This window comes from Aricia agestis, chromosome 18 (assembly GCF_905147365.1).
Source record: "Aricia agestis chromosome 18, ilAriAges1.1, whole genome shotgun sequence".
In the NCBI taxonomy this organism is placed as follows: Eukaryota; Metazoa; Arthropoda; class Insecta; order Lepidoptera; family Lycaenidae; genus Aricia; species Aricia agestis.
Window position 1 is genome coordinate 5381667 of NC_056423.1, and position 23849 is coordinate 5405515.

The 23849-nt window shown below is 40.9% G+C and overlaps 1 protein-coding gene across 1 annotated transcript in view; it reads right to left on the reverse strand.

Annotated features, from left to right (window-relative positions):
* LOC121735850 (neurogenic locus protein delta) overlaps positions 1-21880 on the reverse strand; it is a 28354-nt gene extending 6474 nt beyond the window's left edge. The window contains exons 1-4 of the mRNA XM_042126808.1: positions 21597-21880; positions 14069-14365; positions 5896-5956; positions 1558-1815 (exon numbers count right to left, since the gene is read on the reverse strand). Coding sequence (XP_041982742.1) covers positions 1558-1815; positions 5896-5956; positions 14069-14365; positions 21597-21644 — 664 coding nt within the window. The 5' untranslated portion in view covers positions 21645-21880. The remainder of the gene's footprint in view (positions 1-1557; positions 1816-5895; positions 5957-14068; positions 14366-21596) is intronic.
* Positions 21881-23849: the final 1969 nt, after the last annotated feature.

The following is a 23849-nucleotide window of genomic DNA, read 5'->3' on the forward strand; positions in this document are numbered from 1 at the left end:
CGCGAGCGGGACGGCGCTCTACGGCGCGGCGCGCTCGCCGTCCCTCTCTGCCGCGTTTTTTTGCGGCGCCGGAGTGTGGGAACGCGGCGGCAGGTGGGGCCGCCGAGATTGCGACGCGACATCCGCCCGGCACCGCACAATGCATCTCGAGACGCACCGCTTTGTTTCACAATACGAGACGCGATGCGCTCGACATACGTCAGTCGTGACGTCGAGCGCTTAGATTTTTTGTCGCGGCTCGGCCGCCTCGCGACATTAAAATTGCAAAGTGCATCCGCGGAACCGGGAAAAGTGGCTATCTAATCGTCTAACGTATGGAATGTATCGAGGAGTCACGAGAACGTCTCCGTCGTGATAATAAAAGCGGGCGGACATCGATGGATGTCGTTAATGACATCGCCGGTCGCGTCGCTTTTGTTTACAAATCCGGCGGTGAGGACAAACACACCACCCGCGCCGCGCCGGCCGCGGTCGCACGCTCGGGAGGGCACACTAATATTTTTATTGATTCGAAGCCTCTAATGTCCCCGTCGATGCGTCGAGTTAACGCCGGCGAATAGATTTCATTCGGACTCCAATTAGCATCCACCGCGCAGGCAGCGGCGTATAAAATAACTCGAAACATAATTCGACAAAAAATAATGAGTCGACATATTCGGCGCGTTCGCTAGGAGGCAAATAGAAAAATTATACAGCATTTGTAGACCGTGTCGAGGACTTAAGACGGAGAATAAATTAGTAGTTACACCGAGTACGGGTCGTGTAAGACCGTGTTTAATTTTGGCTTCTTAAAATTAATTACTCGATGGGACCACATTAATTTATGATCCATTACGACCGGAGCATGTAAAGCGACGAACTTTTCGACCTCATTATAAAAATACATGTGAAAATTTATCAATGGAACAATAACTCATAAAACTACAAAAAGGGGAACCAAAACGATTAAACAGTAAAAAATTCGGTGACTGAACTTTGTAGCGCAGGTTTCGGGGCTAATTAATTTTAGTGACTGGAAAATTTATATCCACCTGATTAAGGGACGTCTGCAAGTTGCAACCTCCATTATTATGAATACTGAACGTTTTTTAACCTCAATTAATAACAAGCAATAGAATTTTCTCTGAGAAGTCACATAGCATAGTTTTCAAACATTCTCAAGAAAGGTGTACATATTGATTTAGGATCGACGATTTCTCATTACATATTTCAGTTTCCGAGGTACGGGTGTATTCCCTTGACCTCGATGACTCACAACTATCGAGGCTAGAAAGCATTCGTTGGCACCCAAAAGGTCATTTGTTTAAATTGCGTTTATGAAAGGATGTTTCACTTTTGACATCGTAACCGATTAATGAGGATGAGCGAATTGGGACATATTTAAAAAGCCCTGTCATCCGAATTTCAGCTAGCGTTCGGACCCATGGAGAATGTACTCAGAAGTAGGTTATGTTTAGGCGGAACAGATCTTATCCTCAGTTTCGGAGATTAGATGTAGGCAATCAAAATGCTATTGATAAACTCCTGTCAAAACCATTAGTGACTGAGAAAACTTACGTTTCGAGCAGTAATCGCCGGTCCAGCCGGGTCGGCAAACGATCTCGCCGGCGGGCGAGCAGGTGTAATGCCCGAAGGCGTCGTCCCTCGGCCTGCACAGCACCTCGCAGCCGTTGCCGTAGTAGTGGGCAGCACACGTCACCCGGTAGGATAACCTCAGGTGAGCCCCCCCGACTCCCCCCCATCGCTGCTCCTCTTCAATCCACGGCCGACCCACGTCTGCAACACTCTGCTTCGTCATGCGGGCGATCAGCGTATCTGGAAACACATCTCATCTTTACAACAACGGTAGAGCACACAGAACATAATCTCGGAAGGATAACGACATTTAATTCGATTACCAAAAAAAGAAATCCGTTTATCATCGTGGGAACGAGGCAAATTGACCTGTTACTCCGCCCGCATACGAACGTGAGATCTCATTGTTTCCGACCGTGATTCACTGTTTTGGTTCGTGGCGCTCGTTTGATTGATTAGGACCCTTTATCTAGTTACGATAACTCCGGTTGTCCACACAGGGATTTCAAAATCAGCGTTTCCATTGAAAGGAAACCTCGCCGTCGACCGGTCCCTTTATTTATTTCTCCCCGTGTGCGCGGGTTTTTTCTCGTTTTGTCCGACGTTACATTCCTAAGCCGGTAATCCCGACAGCAGATAAAATTAAACCAGACGCGAAACAAAATTAAAAGGTATAATACGATCGATCGACTAATTTCGTGGCGTATGGTATTCGATATTGGAGTGCGTGGTGACCGCTCGCCGGGGCTGGGAGTTATCTCCGATCGGGTTTTTATTTACCATTAACATGATCCTTCAGGAATGTCAGATAAATAATAAAATGGTAGGATTAACTTACCATTTCGTTGTTTTGTACATGAATAACTGTGTTAGGTTTAAAAAACTTTCAAATACTCTAATGGTTCCTCCAGTTTCAAAAGTAGGACTAGACTATTCCTAGACCTAAACCGTGTAATTTGGGTATTACAAAATCGGTTTCCTGTTACTGAGAAATCTAAGCCGATGGATCGAGATAACATTTCAATCGATTTGAATCTGTTTACATCATCCGAGTTAATCTGCGATGTCTGACGAGTGCGCCGAAGCCGGAATACCACATAGTACACCATTCAATGCAGGCATATAGATCTTTATCTCCGCAATAAATCTGAACGATAAACGTGTACTAAACGGGAACTCGCTTCAAAGAAAATACAATAAATATCGATAAAACCTATCGATTCGAAAGCGCAATATACCAAAGCGTACAGATTAAAAACAATAATGCAACGTTACGCGTCTGCAATCCGGTAAACATGCAGAGATGTTATTAAAGCGAAGTGCAGTTCGGTCGAATTAGAAGTGTGTGGGAAAGGAAGGCGTGCAATTTGCCGGAGAGTTATGGGTTTATGGCAGCGGCTCAGGTGCGCCAGGGTTGATACTTCGTCTGCATCATTATTCACATCTATCTTTTCTTTCTTTAGGAGTAAACGACTTTTCTTTGTAACATGTCTAAAGATACGCATCATTCTAATGTAGTTTATGAAGCGAATAATACGTATCCGAGTCTATAATTTGTTGTAAATTCCTGGGCGCTTGTAGACGAAAAGAATTGTGTTCATCCGTTTAAATTGCTCACACGAAATCACGATCGAGCCGATATTAAACGAGGGAGTGCCCAATAAAGTCTATTAATGCTGCATCGATTCACAAATAAATAATACATTTTAAGAAGGACGAGCTACGTGCCGCGGCGGTTCTAACCCGTAATTACGGCCCCAGAGGTCACACAAATAAAGCCGAGGAAGATTTATCAATAAAAAGAGTAAAACGAAAGCGAAATAGCAGATAATTCGCCGGCGGAGGCGGAGGTTGTCCGTTTGGGATGTTTTAAAGCGATTTTCAAGAAAAGGGCGATCACGCGAGCTTCCGTTGAATATCAATCGATAGCACCGGATGCGATCTCATTCATTATAAAGGTAGACTGACTAGTAGCGATTCAGGTTTTCGATCTAATTGCGTCTTGCACAAAAACGGAGTGCGCTGTTGTGTCTATGGTCGAATAATTACACGAGTCGGATCTCGTTCGGAGCTAACCGGTCGAACCTCGGCGCTGTGGGAAACGGCATCTCATCAATGGGCCGAGCGCTCGAACGCGCACTCCTTTTGTTTATAAAACTGTCCACTTGTGGTCTTGTGCCCGTGTATTTCAATGTGAGTGGCGCGCTCGCCGCTCGCCGTCACGCCTCAGACTAGATAAACAATCTCGTATGAGCATTCGAAAGTTTAAAGCTCTCGGTCAATTTGACGAATGGCACTCGAGTCTCGAGTCGTCTCGAGTTGTTTTGCGCCTCCGCGATGAGTCGACGGCGTTCGGAGAAGTTTCGGATTAGTAACCCGTTCGAATGGGAGTCGCGATGTGATTATTAGAGGAAAAAATAGCTAGGACGCTACCGGGGAACGAAGAAGCGAGCGCAAAACAAAGGTAATGCGAGGAACGCGCTACGTGGAAATCCGTTCCTCAGTCCTATGGGAAACGTGAGCTGGAGTCGCCACCTCGAAACCTGTTTTAAATTGATAAATAAACAATGAAACGGATAACTAGATGAGACGAGGTAACTGTATCGATAATCGCATCTCCGTCGGTAGCGGCGAGAGCGGCCCGGGGCGAGGCGGCCCAGACGCGTAATTGTTGCGCCTCCACGAATCTGTTATCATTGCTCGTCTCCTTTCACACGCTCTTATTCTTTCACCCGATACGGTGTAAACCGAGACGGAGTAATTTGTAAACAAGTTAACGTAAGACAAAGCCTGGCCACGTATTATTCGGGATCATGTGCGGAGCATCTGTCGACAGCGCTTCCCGAGCGCGCCCACGCGTGTTACATCATAAATAGAACCTTCCGGACTCAGGACCGTCTTCCTCCGTTTTTTACCGCGCCGGGCCGCACGACGAAAGATGAGGTGTAAACTACGTCGACTTCCTCGGGTCTTTAGCAGCGAGTAAACAATAAAAGGCCGTTAGCGATCCAGGTGCGGCCCAGCGCCTCGGGCGACGCACAAAAGATTTCGGTGAAGGAACGAAAATAAGAATTACAAAGATCTATTATAACGTTTGTACCGGGGACATTTGTTCAGTCGAAGAATCCCTTTATGCTCGGCTAAGACCATCTATTTCGCGTGTTTATCTATGATGAATGCGTTTTTGTCGCACGTCACCATTATTCTCAAAAATATCATGATCGTGAAATCGATCGAGACGTTACGTCGGATTATGCAACGGCATCCTCAAATATTAAATTAGGGAATAGAAAAGTAGTAGATTTAATTAGTGAGTATCAGCTAGTAAGTCGGTCGCGAGCACGAACCGTACGTATAACCTGTTATTATGCTTGATTAGATTTCTGTTGGTAACATTTCTCGGTAGTGCGTCGGCGCCGCCCATCGCTCCCGCGCCGTATTAAAAATATACCCATCCTCTCGAGCCACTCCGGACGCTAATGATTTTCGGTAAACCTGCTCCACCACACCCCCCTATCTCCGGATCTCCTAAGTAAATCACCCGCTGCATTCTCACTCGGTCAGGAGTAGTAATTATGTCGGTCAGAGTGCAGCAACATGGAAAACTAATTAAGAAATGGGCGTTCAGTTTCTGCATCCGCCATTTTGTCGATTTTAAAAAAACATTGCATGTTGTTTTTGTTTAAACTTCTTTTTCCTAATTTAAAAATTTCTGGCCGGAATTATTATGATGTATTTGTGTGGTTTGTTCATCGACGTTTCGACAGTCACGCCATGTCGCATGTGCCTCCTCACAATCTGTCGATTCTTTATTGGGCATTTAGAAACCCTCCTATCTTGTCGTTTATTCGATAGACAATTTACTCGCATTATTAGGTCGTTTCGTCTAAACTGTTTAAAGCACGTCCACGGTTTTTATGTAAGTCGAGATGGTATCGCAGGATGACGCAGGACTACTACGAGTATTTTGGTCTAAGTGTCGGTCAACGGCCACCGGAATACATTAGAACATTTCTACTAAATTTTCGTCCTACAGAAGGCTGAGTTTGTTAGAATACGTCGCGCATTGCGAAGCCGCTCACGCGCCGCGCGGCGTGCTCTGAACGCCAATCGTCTACACCATGGGAACATTTTTGTCTTCCACGATATGATAATATGAGCATTCAAATATACATACTGTCCGTTAAATGCACGATAAACACCCAGAATTACAGTGAAACTCGCATGCGGGCAGGTCGTGACGGACGTGATACGAATTTTACACAATTCGATGTTTTCGGGCGGGTTTTATCATAATCGCATTAAAGAGATTCAACTCACCGTCAGATCTCGACGTGTCGTTCGTGTCGTGCCACGCTTCGACTATTAGAGAGAAGGTGCCCTGGAAAAGAGAAGAACGAGATTAGTAAAAATTGAGACAGGAATGCAGAGCTCGCAGGCGCATAAATTTTATCTTCGCAGACGCGAAACTATCACGAACGGACCTTTCGGAGTGGGCGCGGCGCTCGAACTTGGAGTAAATATTCCAGCATAGAGCGACGGTCGACGGTCGCACGTCGGATGAGTGTAAATTAGCAGCGCGATGGACAGGTGAACGGCGAGAGCAGATGTCTGAATTGTTTAGTGAGGCTAAAAATACGAGGATAGAGCCGCTGCTCGCGAGCCCTGTATGGAATCGTGTATGTTTCCTCAGATCATAAAAAAATTACCGGGCGCGTATCAGATAGCGAGCTATTGACATTTACGAGTGTTTACATAAGGCGAAACGGCAGTCCAGAACCGATTATCGGCGATAAGGGCGAGTCAACAGGACAGGCGCCCGTTTTATCAATGAGTTTTATGATTTTAGGTTTCGTTCATGCGAAAATATCGACACCACGCACGGAAACCCGTTCCGGCCGAGCAGACCGAGGAGTCGCGGACCGCGGTACACGGAACTCGCCGAGGAACTTTAATTGCTAGCGCAGATCATACACAAAAAGTGTTACCGAATACGAAAAACCATAATTAGCCGTTTTTAATTTCGAACAGTCGCACGAAGTTTTGAACCCGCCGTTGCAACTTCGGAATTCACTAACCTTTCACGAAACGTTGTTGTCCTATTTTACGTATATTTTATTGATATCGATAATGCGAATCGGAAAGGGGGTCACTCGTTATCGGGTATCGGGTGCGATGACGAGGGAATGACGTTGGGAGACGCGAGTGGAGCCCGTGACCGAATGTAATTAGGCGCGGGCGCAGCTGCACCGGCGGATGCTAAGGGTCAACGCTTAATTCCATCGTAAGATCAGCTTAAGGAGTGATTCAGTGACAGATGTCCGTGACCAATTAGCCCGATGAATGAAAACATCATTTGCATCGGCGGGAACGTAACAATGCGCCATTTGCATAGGAACCGAAAGAACAATCATATCATTGTCGGATGATGAAAATCAATAGTAGAAATCAGTGTTTCCCAACGCACCTCACACGCTCGGTACGGTAAAACGCAGCTTTTTGCCACCAGCTATTAAAGCTTTCGATGATGTTTTGACGAATACTGGACGGCTAAGGTATAGGAATGTCGATTGTCGAGAATGCGCACTTTACACGGACGAATTCTACAATGTTCGCTCACGGCCATCCTAGTGCAATTACGATTTGTTTGTGTTCGCATATGGTGTCGTATCGATTTGTTAATCAATTCCCGAAGCGCATTTCGGTCAGCTGTACATGGTTAGCGTATGCCGGTTCCCACAGAGTGACTCTCGCGCCGCCGGCCCATAAAAAGCTGACGACATGAACGTACGTGTGCAGGTAGCCTTTATAATCGTGCCGAGTCGCCGATACCGTATATTTACAATCGCACTCGCTCAGACTCGCCAATTAAATCGATTTATGCTCATATTCATAGAGAATCCGGGCCCGTTTACGAGCGCGGTCCAATTTTAAATCGTGTGGACCGTAGACGATCCTAATCGCCGATATTCGAGGATCGAACGCGGAATTCGAATAGTTTTAATTTTTTATTGCCACAATAGGATCGCGTACCGAATCGCGACGTTCGAACAATTCTGTTAAGGCGATGCGTTAAATCGTATTACCGGCTCAAACGAAGCGATAGATAATAGTAAGAATGCCGGGGAACGGCCCGATAATCGTTTTATGGGGAACTCAAAAAGACTACTATCGGCTCGTTTCCCAGTTATTTCGTTATTAATTAGAGGAACCCGACTGCGAGGATACGTGGGAACGACTGGTACTTTTGTTCGCCTAGCTCGGACATCTGTTTCGGATATTTACGCCTCAAACCTTAGAACAAAAGGTATAATCAGGTGGCACACGTGTTTAGGACTAAAGACCTCATTGTTAATTGTCGGACTGCTGGCAACATCTGGGGACACAAAAAACTAAACTCACATTTAAAACGAGAAAAAGTTATTTGGAACGCAAATAGTCCAAGTCGTGATTTCATATTTCACACTTCACTAGCGCGACTCGTCCCAACAGGTTTTCGAGCTGGTCCCGGCGCGGCTACATCTGGGATGAGTTCTTATGCAACGTTACCAGTTTCAAATTAATTCGACCCGTTAAATGCTTGAGAAGGTTCGGTGCGTCAAATTAAAAGTTATGCAAATTCTTACGTCCGATCCGCTCTCCGATACGGAGCGTGCGTCGCCCGAAATGACGGCATTTAATCCTCCTCGCATTAGTAAATTAAACCGAATTAATAAGCGCCCGAAGCTATTTATATTAGCTCGTTGCATGACATTTTACGTGTATATGTAGTAAAAATTGAGGTCGACCCAGTATTATCAGCCCCGGCGTACCGAGTACGGTTAGAATGTTAAGCAGTTTCGTGGTAAACGCGACCACGCCGAAGGTATTGACGTAAATACATTGTACTTCGATATAGACACATGTTAGACATTTACACTGATAGTAATGGGGATAAAAATATAACATTTGATTGATCGGTTTTTTGGTCTGATAAAAATGTGCTAGGAAACTTGAATATATTATTTTAACCGGTATTCGCATACCAACAGATGTTCATAACAGGAATTCTAATGCAAATTTTATAACTTACACATACATAAATATAATTATATACGTACAAATCCTAAAATTCTAACCCGTTAGGTCAGCTTACATCTAGGTGGAGACTGGAGAGTTATGAATAGGTAGGCCAGGATTTTTTATTGATTTTGACATGCATATAACGAGAACCTGATCCGTGTAATACATAATGTAACTAGAACGCATTATAAGGTTTCTACATAACCACCGAACATAAGCGAGTCGGACATTAAAAATTTATTGTCCTCAATTACAATTATCGCAAAAAACGGGTCTAAAGAATTCTGGGGACCGAATCTGAAGTGAAAAACGAGGAGTGACTTTAATTTCACGAGGCATCGCCGGCATTCGGACGGACCGTCCCAACGGGAAGAATTCCAAAAATGAAAATCTCCACCATAAACAACGGAGCGATTTGAATGAATTACGATTCTTAAAAAATAAATGTGAAGTTAACAAATTTAAGGAGGAATCGGCCCCCGATCTCCGGCCGATCGGGAGATAACGAGTGAGAAGGGTCAAGAAAGATTCTCAAAGACGAATTTCGTTAGCTACTCATCCGGATTTAAGATGTGAAGCCTCGTACAAGTTTAGACATGATTCTTTATTTTGCCGATCCGCGACGAAGAAAAAAAGCAACGACAGCGATGAGTAATATCGTTAAAAATGTATCTAGGTTTTGGGTGTGTTAAATCACGGCCAATAAATGTTACGAAATCTCAAATTTACCTTAAGCGGCAACGATTTTATCATCTCCGAGACGTAAACAAAAACACTCAGTTTTCGAGCCATCGACAACAATAAAATGTCAAACGACTTAAGCAACGAAATGTCAAAGTTTGACGGCGTCACGTCTCCGACGTTTTCTGGCTTGAACGCTGGATTAAGTGAAATATATCTATTTTTTCACGTACAACACCATCGCGAGCTTATGACTCGGTCGTTCCCAGACCGCATTGGCCTTTGACACGTGTGTTTCGACGAAGTATGTACACGTAAGTGTACCTCCGCACTGAATAATGGCGAGGATTTATTCGCCGTCGCGGATACGAGCGAGGTAGCCGCGACTCACGGTTCCTAGAACCGGCGCGCGTGTGATGAATAAAACCTGGAATGCGAGGAATTCCACCGGGGCAGATTTGAGGGCTCCCTCCCTAGACATACGTGAGAACCCGGCGAATGTCGCTGCACCAATAAAATGCGCTCGCAGCTCGATACGCGATTAATAGGGCTGTCCCATTTCCGAATAGATTAATCGATACTCAATTACGGTTATACTTTATTGTCTATGGTGTACATCAAACTTTTACGACGCTATTGTAACGTTTCGAAAAAGTTAATAACGGCAGTAAACGTCGGTGAAACGCAGTTAAAACGGAAACATAGCAAGTGGCTCACGAGAAAAGGGAGTGTTTTCTTAAGCGTCAGCCTCCGCTAACAAAAGCAGTAAATCTTATTGTCAGTTCGGCTGACGAGTTGACGAGCTTATTTTCTTACGTCTATGACTAATCAAATTACGGTCTAATTTCCACTCAAAAGTTGTTATTACAGCGCCGACATAATGGAGACGTCACTCGGTCAGTTTATTTAGGATTCGCGTGAAATGGCTCGGTTGTTAATTAATAGATTGCTGAATACCTGCTCACTGACTCCGAACAATGCAACGCACATAATTAAACACGCCCCGATTGTTAAAATTTGAAACTTATGAAATCGTGCATCGAAATGAGCGTGCGATCTCGCAGCGAGGAATTTCATTTCATAATTCTTTTTTCCCATTAATTGCTGCCCGACCGAGAGAGATAAAAGACTGTCCACGAGGGAGCGGGGAATCGGGCATTCCGTAGCTTCGGTAGATTATTAAAAGAAGCGGATGTAGGGGTAGGTATTTTAAGAGGATAGCGAGAGCGGATCGAGATAAAGGAAATTATTAAGAGCACTCACGTATAAAAACTACGCAGGCGGAAGTCGCGCTGGTTGTGTGCTGGCTTACGTATAACTATGTAATGAGCCGGCGATTCGTGCAAAAATTTGAGTTTTACTGCCCATAAACGAGCGAGCCGCGTTACGCATATTTTTAGTTTTGTTATCGATAATGATCTATTGACATCACTATGGTAATGGAGTCGTTACTATTTTATTTGAAAAAGGCATTTTATAAACGTCAACGAAGATTTCCAACCGCAAAATCATTTAATTTTGAAAAATTAGGCCAATCGCCGTTTTTAAGTGTTATGGATACAGGCTACGTATATCACCAAGTATGTGTAAACCTGTGAAGATGTCGACATCGGCTACTTTCAGAGAACAACACTCTCATTTAAATTTTTATCCACAATCAGAGCGTGAAACTATTGTCGAAACATGCAAAATAACTTACAATCTCTAGAATTAGTTACGCTGTTGCTTAGTCTACTTATTCCACGGCGTTTCTTCATGTATGTGGACGACACAGTTACGACTTACGGCGACTGTACTTTCCCATTTTAAAAAATCGAGAATACCGGCGAATAATTATGTAATTAATACTCGTAAAGGTAAAAAAATATGTAGCTGTTGTCGAGTGATCGTTAAAATATTAATATGAACATAACTGAATTGCAATTTGATTTAATTAACCTTAATTAGGTTAGAGCACGCTAGACTTTGTCTCACGGTATAAATGATAAAAGCTGTTGCCAGCTACAATAATTAAACAGATAATTCTTGTAACATTGAAAGAACGGTGGAAAATGTGTATTTTTTATGAGGCGAAGGTTTAATAGATTCGTCCTTATTAACATAAAAAGTTAAGCTTCTGAGTATTTGTACAGTGAATAGCAAATTTCGTTCCCACGTCGGATTAGACCCTTTTTGTTTGTCTAGGCTTCGGTTTTTATTCTACTCGTTAAATTCTTTGATCTGAACGGCTTATGTTTTGGATCTCGGGTAGATCTTTTACCCATGGCTATTGCCTATAGTTCATAGTCGTCGGGCAAATGAGCTGAATAAAGAACCTGCGCGGAAGTGTGCTGACATTATCGTGTCGTCTCTCTCTGACGCAGAACAAACATACAAAATAGCAGGTGTTTTTATCACTTTTTGCATTCGCATTTTATCGCTTAGCTATAACGGTTTGACTGGCTCAATGGAAATACATATATCAAAAGCCCTATGTTATTTTACAAACTTTGTTGCTCGGACAAAAAGTTAAAATATCTAGGAAATGTTAAGCTTAATTACGCTTTAGTGGTATCTCAAATCTAACGTAGAGAAATGAGGAATGCGTATGAAACATTAGAGACTCTCCCCCTTCCCACCTCAGCAATAAACATTTTATAATTGTTACTATCCAACTCATACGAGTGAGAGATTTTATAGTCAATTTACCGGTTAGTTGAAGTCGAAAAACTGAACTTTAATATTTGTTTGAGTAGGAAATTAACTCTGTGCCTTATTGTTTTAGGTAATTACTTCTCGGAACACATTCGTTTGAGCGTATTTCACAATCATTAGGATTATGGAAATGTACGTAGCCTTGTCTAGTACTTTTTGTAATATCGTCGTTGCAAAAAACGAAATGATAGGGCATATTAAAATGAGGCGCACCCGAGTATGACGGTAAAGGTCATGAAATGCCTTAACGTACTTAGCTAAGACCACTTGCGCCAATCCGAGCTTAAGTTTATAATGCTCTTTCTCTCGTTTGTACGCAGTATGAGGAATGAGAGAGATGTGAAATCTCTGTTAAATATTCGACGTAGGATTAACCTTAACCCAGTGAGACAGTCTTATGAGTTATGACATACGGAAAACGTGAAAAGTAAAGCCGGCATACGGCATACGTGACATATGGCTCCGAGCTTAACCTGTCATCGGAACTGGCCGGAGGATTGCTCAGCGTCACTTTCGCTCAATTGATGACATGTCACAACTGACAATAGATCCCATAGCTTGCAGGAAGCGTCAATTTAGCGCCAATTCACATGGAACGGTACCGGCCGCATAGGAAGCGGATAAAAAAGGTTTTATATTTCGTCTATGGCTCTCTCCACATCACGACTCCAGATGGTCGGCCCGGCCAGTTCAAACATCGCACGGGTACGATAGTTGAGGCGGACCGCTAAATTTAAAACAAATACTACTCCACTCGTGTCCACAATACAAAGAATTCGAAAACAAACAGAGCCGAGCAATTAGGTCGTAAATTGTAAATTATATCACGATCGGTACTAAATACGCTAGGATCCAATAGTAATTACAGGATCATTGCGCTGAATCACGATCTAGAATCTAATCTAGATATTATTATCCATGAGAATTTAGAGCTCAGTGTCTGAACCATGAGAATTTAGAGCTCAGTGTCTGAACCTAGAGTAGGATTCTTATTTATAAAAACTAGAGATCGCCCAATGGTCGAAATTCGACCTTAGTTTAAACGACATTTGGACTAAGACTTTGGACCTATATTTTGTAAAAAAATATTGACTTTATCATAATATATTTTTTTCAACTCTTGTCTCTGGGACTCAGCTGATCTCAGACTGGCCGTGTAAGCATTGTCTAATAGTATCTAAAATTAAATAAAAAAAATCAATTTTCAATTTGTCAACTTGTTGTCAACGGACATCAATCATAAATAAAAGAGCATAATTCGTATGTATAGGCTTGTCACTCAAAAATCTGTCATCTTTTTTTGTAGTAGTGTCGTAGTGTGTAACGTTTTATTTGTTAAAAATATATATGATAAAAGCATAATTTTAAAATAATATTGGCTCGATGCACTCCTTCTCCATATAAACTGTACTGTGCGAAATTTCATGCACCTACGTTTCCCCATTTTTCGTAAAAAGGGTTACAAAGTTTAGAGTACTTAAAAATCAGAAACTCAATTTATTATAAAGTTATTTTTGTAATTAGCGTATTACATATTTTAATAAAAGCCTTGAAACTAAATAATTAAAGTAAAACCATTGGCTAACCTACGCGCTTACTTGTTAGTTGTTACCGCTCTATTATCTTTAATTGTTATCGCCATTACTACTGTCAAATTTGAATATCGAATCTCCGATGAGTTTTTTTCTATTATTTACGACCAGGGTGTACGGAGTACAGCCAACGAATGCCTTCGCGTGCATTATTGGAATTCGTTGGTACCATTAACTTTTGATTTATCGATGTAGCGATACTACTTATTCTTCGGCTATGATAAATTGATTTTACTTAAAATGTTTCTGTGTTTTCATTGTTGTATCGGCTGCTCTTAACTCTATTGATAAAACGCTGACCTTTCTAGTATCTACCAGTGATTTTTCAATTTAGTTCCAGACAATAGTTTTTGACAATGGACTCAAAACTGCTAGTACATACTTTGCACTGACATCATAGTAAACAGAATAACTTTAATGTTCTAATCGCATGCACAATTGAAGTGTTAAAAAATTAAACTTACCGGCCACGTGAAGTCGAAGGGGAAGACGATGGGGTTGGTAAATCCTTCCACATTAAGATTAGGCACATCCAAGGAATTTCCACCGAGCACTGGCGTAGTGATATCACCGAACGTACACGGGGATGTCGTATCGATATTAGCTTGATAAATTTTGAGGCACACGCGAAATTTAGTCCTGCACGGCGCCAAGCACGGCGCATCACTAGAGGAACCATCACAGCACTGCCCACTACTTAACCTACCCAGTGAGTTCGTAAAACTTTTTATCCTAAGCTCGAAGGAACCAGACGTTAGCACCTGCAACAAAAGAAAAACGCATTAAACTGGCGAAAACGCTCGGACGCTTGCATAAAAAAAGATAAACTGTCAAAGTCAACAACGATAATCACGTGGTTAAATAACTCGACGCCTGAGATGAGCGACAAAACAGATGTGTTTGCTTGTACGTCCAACATTTGCACAACTGTCCGAGTGATCGATCCGCGGCTAACGGTTCTGGACTATTTATGTTTTAGAATGGGGTGCACATGCATGGGGCTGACACCCTAACCTAAATCGCATTTCATACATTATTCCATACCGGCCCGCGAGGTATTTGATTCGCGGGTCATGTTTTCGTTGAAAAAAACGGTACACTACACAGTATTTTGCCAATTCATAGCTTAATTTACGTGCTAAAAGTAGGGAATGTAACTGAATTGTGTCACGTCAAGTACTGGAACGTAGAACGTGTCATAAATAAGGTCATCGATAAAAAGTGTTCCAATTTCAAAATTAAATTTCTTCGTACCCCCAACCAAGTTTTAATCGATACGTCAAACGATTTCTGCGACAGAAGAGTTATTTATAATTTTTCGGCCGCCAGTAGTCTGTTTTTATGTGATGCGATTAATAATAGCCTGGGGTAGCAACCCTTATAGAATGCGCAGTTGGTCGGCCATGAAGGATTAACTAGTTTGAAGTTATGCATACTGCATTAGTACTACATGTTTTAAAAACTAACACCTTGCTTCTATAAGCTGGATAAGATTAATTTGTCTCGTATTAAAATACTAGTAATTACTAATAAATCAAAAGGAAGCAGTTGTTTTCTTAATGCTTGTTAATCGTCGATCGTTATCCAAGCGGCCGGTAAATTACGTTCGGAAGATGCAACCAAAAATATTTACGTCAATAATTAGTTTCGAATTTAAATTAAGTAGCTTTAACTTATCTGCTGATTACTTTAACACCGACGAGCTTTTGTAATTAGTATCGAGACTTCCCACGATAATTTCGTCATGTCAATTTCACAAAACAAAAACGTACAATGCATCATTCATGCGCCCTCTTATCTAGACGGAAGGCCTGAGGATTTGAAAAACCTCAAATAAACAATGAAAAAAAAAACAACACCAGATTTCAAGGAACTTCCTGCCAAGGAACAACCCTCCGATGAAATACATTCCTCCCGCTCCGACGGGGAATGAAAGAGCAGGATAACACGTCCACGTGGTATTGTCAGGTACGTAAAAAATGCTCCAGAAACAATCTCAAAATACCCTCGCCAGGTATTGTTTTTTTTTATATAATAGTAGCGCTTGTGGTGAACGATTAAAGACGGATTAAAGTGTACATGCAAATTGACGTTTATTTTTTTAAAACCTATCATAGCATTTGGTGCAAGGGTAAAACTAAAAAGGTAAAAAGTCTCGACATGTCTCGAGAACGCATAGCCGAAGGCGCTTACAAATGGACAATTAAACTAAACTTACCGACTACCGAATAAGTTATTTTTTGTCTTCGGGCAATTTAACACCTTGTCTGGCTGATTGATGTTATACAATTATAATGTACGGTGGGGCCTTACGGTCTGCAGGAACCTTAAGGCTTTCAGTTTTTAAATAAAACTTTTTCAAGAGGTATTAAGGCTTTATTAATATTTACTGCAGAAAATTTAAACGACTCTTGATCTAACTTGACTCTTTCATATTAATTATATTATCTTAATAAATTTTATCTCGAATACTTAATCCTTTTTCATGTAAATAATATTATATATCCCCTAAATTCTAAATTGTATCTTAAAAAAATAATGTCATGATTCATCTTCATAATAAAAACTGTAGTGACCATATTATCGTCGAGATCGAGGATAAAGTTAAAAACAAGTGTGTAACTCTCAAAACATCGTGTGGGAAATAGTAATTTGAATTGAGCTTGTATCTAATTAATTCAAGTTACGACTTCACATTTAATGCATTCGACGTCGGAGTCGTGAGCATCAATATTGTTTTTTGTGTGTTTGAATGGAAAGTAACCTGTAACATTAATTATTGTGCCGGTCCAAGCATCGACGGACCGTCCAAATTGATTTTGAGCACGGATCTTACAACATAATGTATCGCTTCACATTCGTTTCAATTATTTTAATCGATATGCAGATGTTTCTTACGACGCACACGGCAAAATCATTAGGAAATTGAGATTTAGAAATTGCACAGTTGGAACTTGGAAGTTCTCTATCAAGTGAGGGAGTAATGCGAATACAATTGTGATCCAACGGAACACTTATTCCAGTCGGCAGGTTGAGCGCGAGCTAAAAATAACTCATAATGAAGCACAGGGGAATGTTTTTCATCTTCGCTGATACGCGAAATGTGTTAAAATAAACAGCCAGTCTTTTAATAGCGCGACGATGTGGTCAATGCAATCGGCAACTAGCTATTTAAATTTGGAATGTCCCATCGTATGATTTATTTTTTTCTGTAACTTTTTTAGCCGACACATGTTTTGGATAACTTCGATATAAAATAGCGCACGCTGAGATTAAATAAGACGTTCCCTATGCGCTCCTAAATAGTGTAAAACACTTAGCGAGCCACAATAAAACGAGTCGTCGTGTGCATCGACATCGCAAGTCGCAACAGAGTTTCGAATTCTTTCTTTGTGTTCATCGATCGCGGCAGCTGCAGGGGCACAAAAGAAACTTTCAATCTAACACTGATTCTCGAAATTAGCGGAGAATCATGGGCATAGAGCGGTAATAGGCCCGCAGATTGCCTGGAACTTATATGGAAAGCGCATAATAAGATATTTTGCGGTTATTTAAGCGTTGCACAAGCGAATTGAGAATTCGTGCGTCGGTGTGCGGTATGAGTGCGATCGGATGAGAGTTCGTGCTCCTATCTAAACCAGATTGCCGGTCGTTACGACTATTACACGTTTTACCTATCGGCTGAAAGTCAAATGAAAAGCTGTTAAAAGTGTAGGGTAAACACGTTGACACCCTATAAATATCTCGCAACGAACGCCAGAGTATTTTATGGTCGTAATAACGAAAATTCAATTTTATACGGTAACAATGTAACGAAGTATGGAGGGAAGTCGACGATATTAAAACCACTAAGGACCTAACAATTTATTTTCAGTGAGCTCGGAGTCTTTATTGCGTCCTTTATATCCTCACATTATTTTCAATGGCAACGTTTGTAAGCGTTTTAAAATCGCACTTTAAACGTGGGTACATATTTATCAATTAATGGCGTAACCGACGTCAGGTAACTGGGGTAACACGTCATTACGAAGATATTACTTAAAACGACGCCAACGCAGAGTAATTGTTTAGCGGAGGTTTATGCATATAACTGTCGTTTACGACCTTTGCGAGCCCACGTTAACCATCTTTTTACATGAAACCTTGCGCAAGCGTTTGTGCAATTGAATCTGTGAATTGTCACATAGTGTTAAACAATAGACGGCCCGAATTTCACCGGCTTCTCTGACGGACGTTAAAAAAGTTTCATTCTCAAATCGCTAATTCGTTATCGATTTATTGAATTCTCGGTACCGGCTGAGGCCTGAGCTATGTCCGTTTATAAATAATGCATAATATTGACTTCCCTGAGCATCCAGTTTGGCGGCATTGCGTAATCTGATCAATGATCCTGGCGGCCATGTTTGTTTTTTACCTTCCATCGGGAATCAATTAAGCGTCCGGTCGGGGGAAAATAAGAAGGTTTTAATGACGGCCACAATAGACCGTGTCTGACGGCGCAATGGAATCGTCATTTGTCAGTGTTGATCTGACAGATGTGAACAGATTAGAACGACGACTTATTAGATTAAGCACAATGGTCTAGAAAGCGGCAGCCTCAATTTTTCACTCCTAATTTGTCGAGCTAATTGAAATGATTTTATTGATGCCTAAGCCTAACGATTGGGTATTGTTTCTTGTTACAATTAAATTGTAATAGCTCGCGGTAGGGGTCGTGTATGAAAAGAATTGTATTATGAAAGTTGCTAACTGTTGCCCTATGGTTATTATATTATACGGTTGAATTTGCTCGTATGTTTGTGTATAATATTGGATAATAATCTGTGATTGCTCCACGTCTGCTGGTCAGCGAGTGACGTATTAACAATAAGTTCATTAGACCACGCCACAACGGAGTTTCACATAGTTAAGCCGTTTAAAAAACGAACGATTATACAGATTTTGTGTTTCTCATAAAATTGTGTTGGTTCACAGAGAACAAACGTTCGGACAATAGACGAAAATTATAACAGGGTTAAATGCCTTCGCATACTTATTATACGCGACTAACATGACATATGACCATTAATTACTGTTGGGAAACCTCAAGATTACCCCGACATTAACGTTAAATGGACGCAGTGAAACTACAGCGCGGACCGTTATATTCACATCTTACTCGGATAAGTAGTACTTGAAAAATGTCAAACTATTTATATTTATAACATGCTATCGTTGTTATTATAAGTTACATGGTTCAATTAAATTAATTTTCTGTTGTGTTCAATAGCATAATAACAATTTTGGGCCATCCGTACATTATATCTTTCTTTAACTATTATCCACGCAAGCAAAATTACTTACTATTTTGAACATCCTATTTGCTACTGCAGTCATGCCTAAGATAGTAACAATAATTTTTAAGCATTAGGGACAATTCTAGCTTTAGATACATAAGGTGAAAAGCCTGTAAACAATAACTAGTTTCCAAATTAAAAGTCGCCAAGCGGTCATTTGAATTCTTAAGAGGGTCTCACAAGCAGATGTTAGGGAGAGCATACACCTGCCCGCTCGGCGAGTCGACAGTCGACACGATTATATAAAATGTACGCAATGTTCCATGCGAGCTGCTATGTCCTAGATATGAACACGATATATTAATGTCGCAAACGTAAAAATACTACATTATTGAGACATACTTATAATTCTATGATATTACATATTAATTTTTAAATATCACTCGAGAACGCGATCGATTTTAGTTTGAATTTATTCGAGTGAGATGCAAATTTAACCTTCATATAATATTGGAAATTGGGAATCGGCTGCGGTTTTGGGCAGACGTGTTTCCGATCTCGCTTCCGATTGCTGCTCGGTCACGCGAGCCCTACACGATATCGATAATCGGTTATTAGTACGTTTACCATATTAAAAGAAATTGAAGTCTGATCGAAATTCAAAATCGTCGTTTTTTATAACACACGATAACTGGCCTATACTTTAAAAAGTTAAAAGAATAAAATTCGACGAACAGACGAAACGTAGGCAATAGGTTTTCGCATATTTTATGGCTTGAAATATTTTAGAAACTACTAAACTGCCTACTTTAATTTCATAGCTTTACACACCTGGCTATTACACGAAATACGTTACACAAATATTTTATGTCCGCTAAAAATTGTTATTAAATGAGAAGCCAAACAGTAAATCGGCTAAAGTTGGTATTATTTTCACACGCTTTATTTTGTAAATATTGCACAAATTGTTGGCAATTAGCAACAAAACCTGTTTAAATTATCGATTTTGAATCAGTATCACGATTAAGTGGTCGTTGTGTTATCTCAATGGAGCCAGCCGCAGGGCTTACGAGACTTTTTTGGGATTTCACTTCATTCATAATGTATTTTTATTGTTTGAAGACGATCGGTTTGTTTTTCTTTCGATGTTTGATTTATCTTCTTTTATACGCTGCATGCATGTTTTCAGTAAGTTATTTATTAAAAAGTAAATAACAGCACATTTTAAGTTCATATTTAGTACTAAAGATATTCTTTAACTCTGGTTTTACAACTTATTGTGGACATTTTAATACTTAACCCTATCCTAATTACAATGTTGTAATTTTTTAGGTAAAGGCATTTGAAGGCTGCTTGGTTAACTATGGATAAGTAGAAACATGAAAACAACATTTTCAATAATCAAAACGTCAAATATAATGATTACGAATTACGATTAAGTTGAAATACAGGCCATTATGGTGATTAATAAAAAACAAGAACCGGAAAGTGCACGAAAATCACACGAGCAAGTAAGCTGCACTGCAAGATCAATTCTCAACGTACCGGTTGCTAACTTGCTACGTTAATATATTGTGTTAGCTATATAACAGTACGCATACAAACACAAATAGCGAATATAAATGTGTGTGCAAGGGCTATAATATGACCCTTGTAAAAGAATTTAGTCTCGACAATTAATCAAAGAATGCTCACCCTACTTTAGAATTTGACATTATATTTTTTTATTTACATTGCGTTGCGCAGAGAAGTTGTCAAAAGTTTTAAGTTATTTTCTTGTAGTTACTCTGGTTATTAACGAGCTTTCAATAATTAATAAGTTAAATATATATTTTTAATTGAACATGAAGTGCTACGATTCAAAACTTTAGCGATTATTGTTTCTAAGTAACTATTACAATCACATTACAATAATATTTTAGGTATCGAGAAAACGATTTTAGCCCTACTGTATAGTTTAAATACGACTACACACGTATTTAGACAAACTTTTATACACAGTAGGTAACGAGGTAATTATTTTCCTCATGTTACATGTAACTGAATTTTGTTGTAAGTTCTAGAGAGATTAAGATACGAATTTTCTCTACTTAAACTACTCTGAACTCTATACTTGAACTTGTTTTGGCACAAAGACTTCGCAAAGAATACAACCCCTGGAACAACCTCGGCGGTTAGGGGCAGTGACCTCAAATTCGGAGTTTATCAATGACAAACATATTTCACTTCGATTCCGTTTATAACACGGTACGCAAGACTACCCATTTATTATAAGTACATCCATTAACCCTGCCCGAAATAACGCGTCCCAAGTTGAGTTTAGTCGTCTGGTGGAGTTATTCCCGTCTTCGCATCGCAGAATAATCCTCTCGGAATCGACTTCATCGCGAAGCCTCGGAATGCATCTAATTTTAAATGAGGAGGCTCGCGACCCATCTGACCCCGCGCGGCCGTATTAAAACCTGAACTTTCTTTATAACTATGCACCGACTACTCTCGGCCGACACACACAGACGCCGCGGCCGGAGCCGGTCACGACCGAGGCTAACCTACACCCTGACTATCCAGGACGATCTAGGGAGGCGGCCTCCTCGCTCGTGGGAATGCGACCGTCGTGATGCGGCGCTAATCGGACGTGTGCGATTCGCGAGCTTCGATTACTGAATTCGGACGTGAACGGGGATTTGCGGTCTGGCGCGTCGATATCGCTCCGTACCTGGGGTAGAAACCCTAGCAGGGCGAGCAGCACCGCGGGGGCGCGCATACTGGCGCGTCCGCTACCGGCGCCTGGGCATATACGGGAATCGGCCCCGTCAGCAAACAACGGCGGCGGAGTAATCCATCACTGGCACATGCCTGCACTGAGTTTTCACTTCAAGTCACACAGCACTACGGGTGTCGCTCATCGGCTCGTACCGGTCGCGAGTGGTGCACTACGTTCGAAACGCGCGCGTTCGGCCGGCGTGGAGAAGCCGTTATTACGTGTATTCGCGGCGGAGCGTGGCGGCGGACTGCGGGCGGGCGGCGGCCGCGGCGCGGGCAGCGCACCTGGCGGCCGGCGGCGGCGCTAGATGTCGCTGCGAGGCGCATCTGCCGGCCGCGCGCCCCGCCCGCGCCCCGCGCCGCCCCACGTCTCACCCGCCCGCGCCGCGCGCCACGATACACACACAAAACACACGAAAAACACCCGTCTTACTAAACGCCTTCAACACGTGCTCAAAGTACTGTGAACTGTCCCTAGAAAAAAATCTCCAAAGAACTTACATCTACTCGTATTAAACATTTTTGTATTGCAAAGGATTTCAATACCTATTATGAAGTTGCCTATAAGTACCTATTATGTCAAAACTCAAAAGTTTACTGGTGAAAATCAAAGATGAAAATATTCAAATTAATTTTCTAACCGCCGTAGGTACTCAGAGATATTTTAATTATGATTAAGTATTGATTAACCTTCAATTTAATGAAGAGTTGTAAGATGTTTCACATATGTCAAAATTTTGAATTAATTAAAATTAAGTAATGTTCCACTCTGGTCTCTGAGTGCGGCAGTAACTGCAGTTAGTTAATATCCGATTTCCGAAGATTTCAATGTCTGATTCTAAAGGATTCTAGTACATATCATGATATTCCTAATGACTACCTGTCAGTGAGCTTTTTGAAACAGTGCCTCTGCTTCAGGCTGTTAGGGACATTGACTAGATATATTTCATGTTGAATTATGTAATTAATGTATAGTTGAGTACTAACTACTAAGTAGGTAAGTATATTTAAATATTTTTATAAGTAAGTAAGTAATAAAATAATAGGTCTACAGGACATTCCTAAATATGAAAATTAAAATAAAAAAAGACCATTTAAACTATTATCATCTTTGAATTTTTAATTCATAGGAACTATAAATTAGTGACAACTAGGTACTTATGTAAATTGTAAAACTTACAATATTAATAGGAACTAATATTACTTAAAAATATGCCTAAGCAATAAGCATGTCTTGACTAAATAGATAACTAGCTGCGAGCGACTTCGTCCGCGTTAACATAGTATAAGTACTATTTACTAATAACAAAGATGGATAGTTTCCCCCCTTTTTGTGATTCCTTATACAAAGGGTAAAAACGGCACCCTATTTTATCGAACCTCTTCATCATAGTAGGTCCAATCTTTAATTTCAGTTCAATCAGTCGAAAATCTAAGAAGATAATTACATATTATTTACTTACAAACTTTCGTCCCCTATTTTATCTCCTTAGGGGTGGAATTTATCAAAACCATTTCTTAGGAGATGCCTACGTCATAATACCTATAGCTTTATGTTCGCAAAGTTTCAGCCCGATCGGCTTAAAATTGACATAATTTCATATAAACTTACATCCCCTATTTTATCCCCTTGGGGCAGCGTTGCCAGATTTTTTCTGTGCCAAGTCGGGACTTTGGAACTTTTTGAGTGAAAAAGCGGGATTCTTTAGTCAAAAGTGGGAAATTTGGTCTTTCAGCGCTGCTACTTATTATTATACTGATTATAAACAAACGAAACTTTGTTTAGAATAGGTAGTCACTTTCAGTAGCTGGTAAGTTACCATAATATAAACTGAACGTAAAACATCGTATCTTAATAATACATTTGAATTGTTAATGCGTTTGCAAAGCTTTAAATCTTAACCGGCAGCTGCCCTCATATTTGATGGGATGGTTCCGTTTTGATAATGTTTTAAATTAACGTTGCTCGAGGCTTAAACGTTTATGCCGGAGGTGTATGTGGTAGCGATCAAATTAGATGTAATAATTACGTAATTTTATTATTTTCTAAAATTACTGAACTTCCTGTAGTGCATAATCGATTTGAATAAGTGGGTTTTTGGAATTGCAAATTTTTATTTGTTCATAAAATGCTAAATAGAAATATTTAATGTTTTCAGACAGACAGACAGACAGACACACACGTCACTTTCGCATTTGTAATATA